The sequence below is a fragment of the Agrilus planipennis genome, unplaced genomic scaffold (assembly GCF_000699045.2).
Source record: "Agrilus planipennis isolate EAB-ADULT unplaced genomic scaffold, Apla_2.0 scaffold428, whole genome shotgun sequence".
In the NCBI taxonomy this organism is placed as follows: Eukaryota; Metazoa; Arthropoda; class Insecta; order Coleoptera; family Buprestidae; genus Agrilus; species Agrilus planipennis.
In genome coordinates this window covers 69,364-71,034 of record NW_020439987.1, presented here as the reverse complement: position 1 = coordinate 71,034, position 1,671 = coordinate 69,364, and the positions used below count along the sequence as shown (strand labels likewise).

Here is a 1,671-nt window from a genome sequence, read left to right as displayed (position 1 = left end):
TATTTGTTCCGGTCACTCCAAAATTTTTTAGACGGTAAAACCTTCACCTCAAATGAGGAGGTCAAAAACCTCCTCGATTAGTTTTTTGCCAGCAAAGACCAAAAATTTTATGAGCGTGGAATTATGCTACTACCAGAAAGACGGCAAAAGGTGTTGGACCAGAACGGTCAATATATCATTTAATAAAGTATTTGTTTATTATCCGAAAACTGTCTTTCATTTCCACAAAGAAAAACGAAATGACTTTCCGAACAACCCTATACAATTCTTGATCTTCATTATATGCCTGTTTAACCTTGAAATTTCTAAAATTTATAGGTCTTCTGGCGCGCGAAGCATTTACAAATTTTTAATCTGAACGTGAGTTAAATAAAGGTTGTCCGTGTCTACCCTAGACTATTGAGCTATTTATTTATTAGGAATCGCGAACGAATCTTTGAGGTAGATGCATAGCACATTCTGTCTGAAAATATTTCCAGGAGAATCCAGCCCACCCTTGCATTACTATGCCAACGAAAACATCTTTATCGATTTATTAACAAATCATTGGGCAAATGTCATTTTACGATATCTTAATCAGAAAATGTTAAAATGACTGAAGAAAAGATTGTGATACCAGCGTCTGTTAGACGTCGAAATGATTCACTCTTTTCGTCTGATTCTGAGGATGCAGGTATGAAATTTATAATTAAAAAGTTGAGAACATGTTTGTAGGTAGCGTATTATAAGAATATCATGTTTTATTAAACTTTAATTATTAAATTCATAAATGGTGTAAAACTGAGATATTTTTGCATTTCTTGTGGTATTTGGTAATGAACTGCTATTCCGCAAAGCAACTTTAGTAACGAAAGTAAACAAACATCTTTCTTAAAATAAGTGTGCAAATCCACTTCAGTTAAAGAAAATGTTATCATGCGTACCCGTCTGATAAGATTATATATAATTTATACAGTTTATTAAACAAATGTATAATTAGGCCAGGGAATAGTGCTTTCAAAATGCGATATTTTATAAATGGAAACAAACTAGGCAGAGTTGTAGGAAACGATCCAGGAACAAAATGCACTAAATTATATCATTCAATTATTTGTCAAACCAAATGGTATCGAAAAACCAAAGAAAATGTAAAGAATTTCGTTTTTTCGATTTACATCGAAAACTATGGATCGATTACAATGCAAAAGTTGTAGAAAATTAAAATATTTCCAATATGGGCCGCAAACGAACGGTTGAACTTTCTTGGCTAAAATAAAATGCAAAAAAAATATCAAAAATTCTCATTTTTTTTAATATTGACGTTTTAATTTCTATTTTGCTGGAGATATTAGCTATAAATGCATTTATTATGTGCCTGTAAACAGGTTCTTGACCTCCTCATTTGAGGTGAAGGTTTTAACGTCTAAAAAGTTTTGGAGTGACCGGAACAAATAATAATCCGATGGTGCCAGGTCTGGAGAATATGGTGGATGTAGCATTGTATCCCATTCAAGCTGTAAAATCCTTTGGCGAGTGACCAAACTTGTGTGAGGTCTCACGTTGTCTTGGTGAAATACTACACCTTTCCTGTTGATTAGTTCTGACCTTTTCTGTTGAAGTGCATCATTCAGTTTGTCCAGCTGATGACAGTAGACTTCCGAATTAATCGTTGTGTTATCCGGTAAAAGCTCA

General features: G+C 33.5%; 1 protein-coding gene across 1 annotated transcript in view; it reads left to right on the top strand.

Moving 5' to 3' along the window:
• The first annotated feature begins 538 nt into the window (after positions 1 to 538).
• The window catches only part of LOC108743005 (dynein heavy chain 2, axonemal-like), a 65,763-nt gene continuing 64,630 nt past the window's right edge, over positions 539 to 1,671 (top strand). The window contains exon 1 of the mRNA XM_025979524.1: positions 539 to 673. Within this exon, the coding sequence (XP_025835309.1) occupies positions 592 to 673 (82 nt within the window). The 5' untranslated portion in view covers positions 539 to 591. The remainder of the gene's footprint in view (positions 674 to 1,671) is intronic.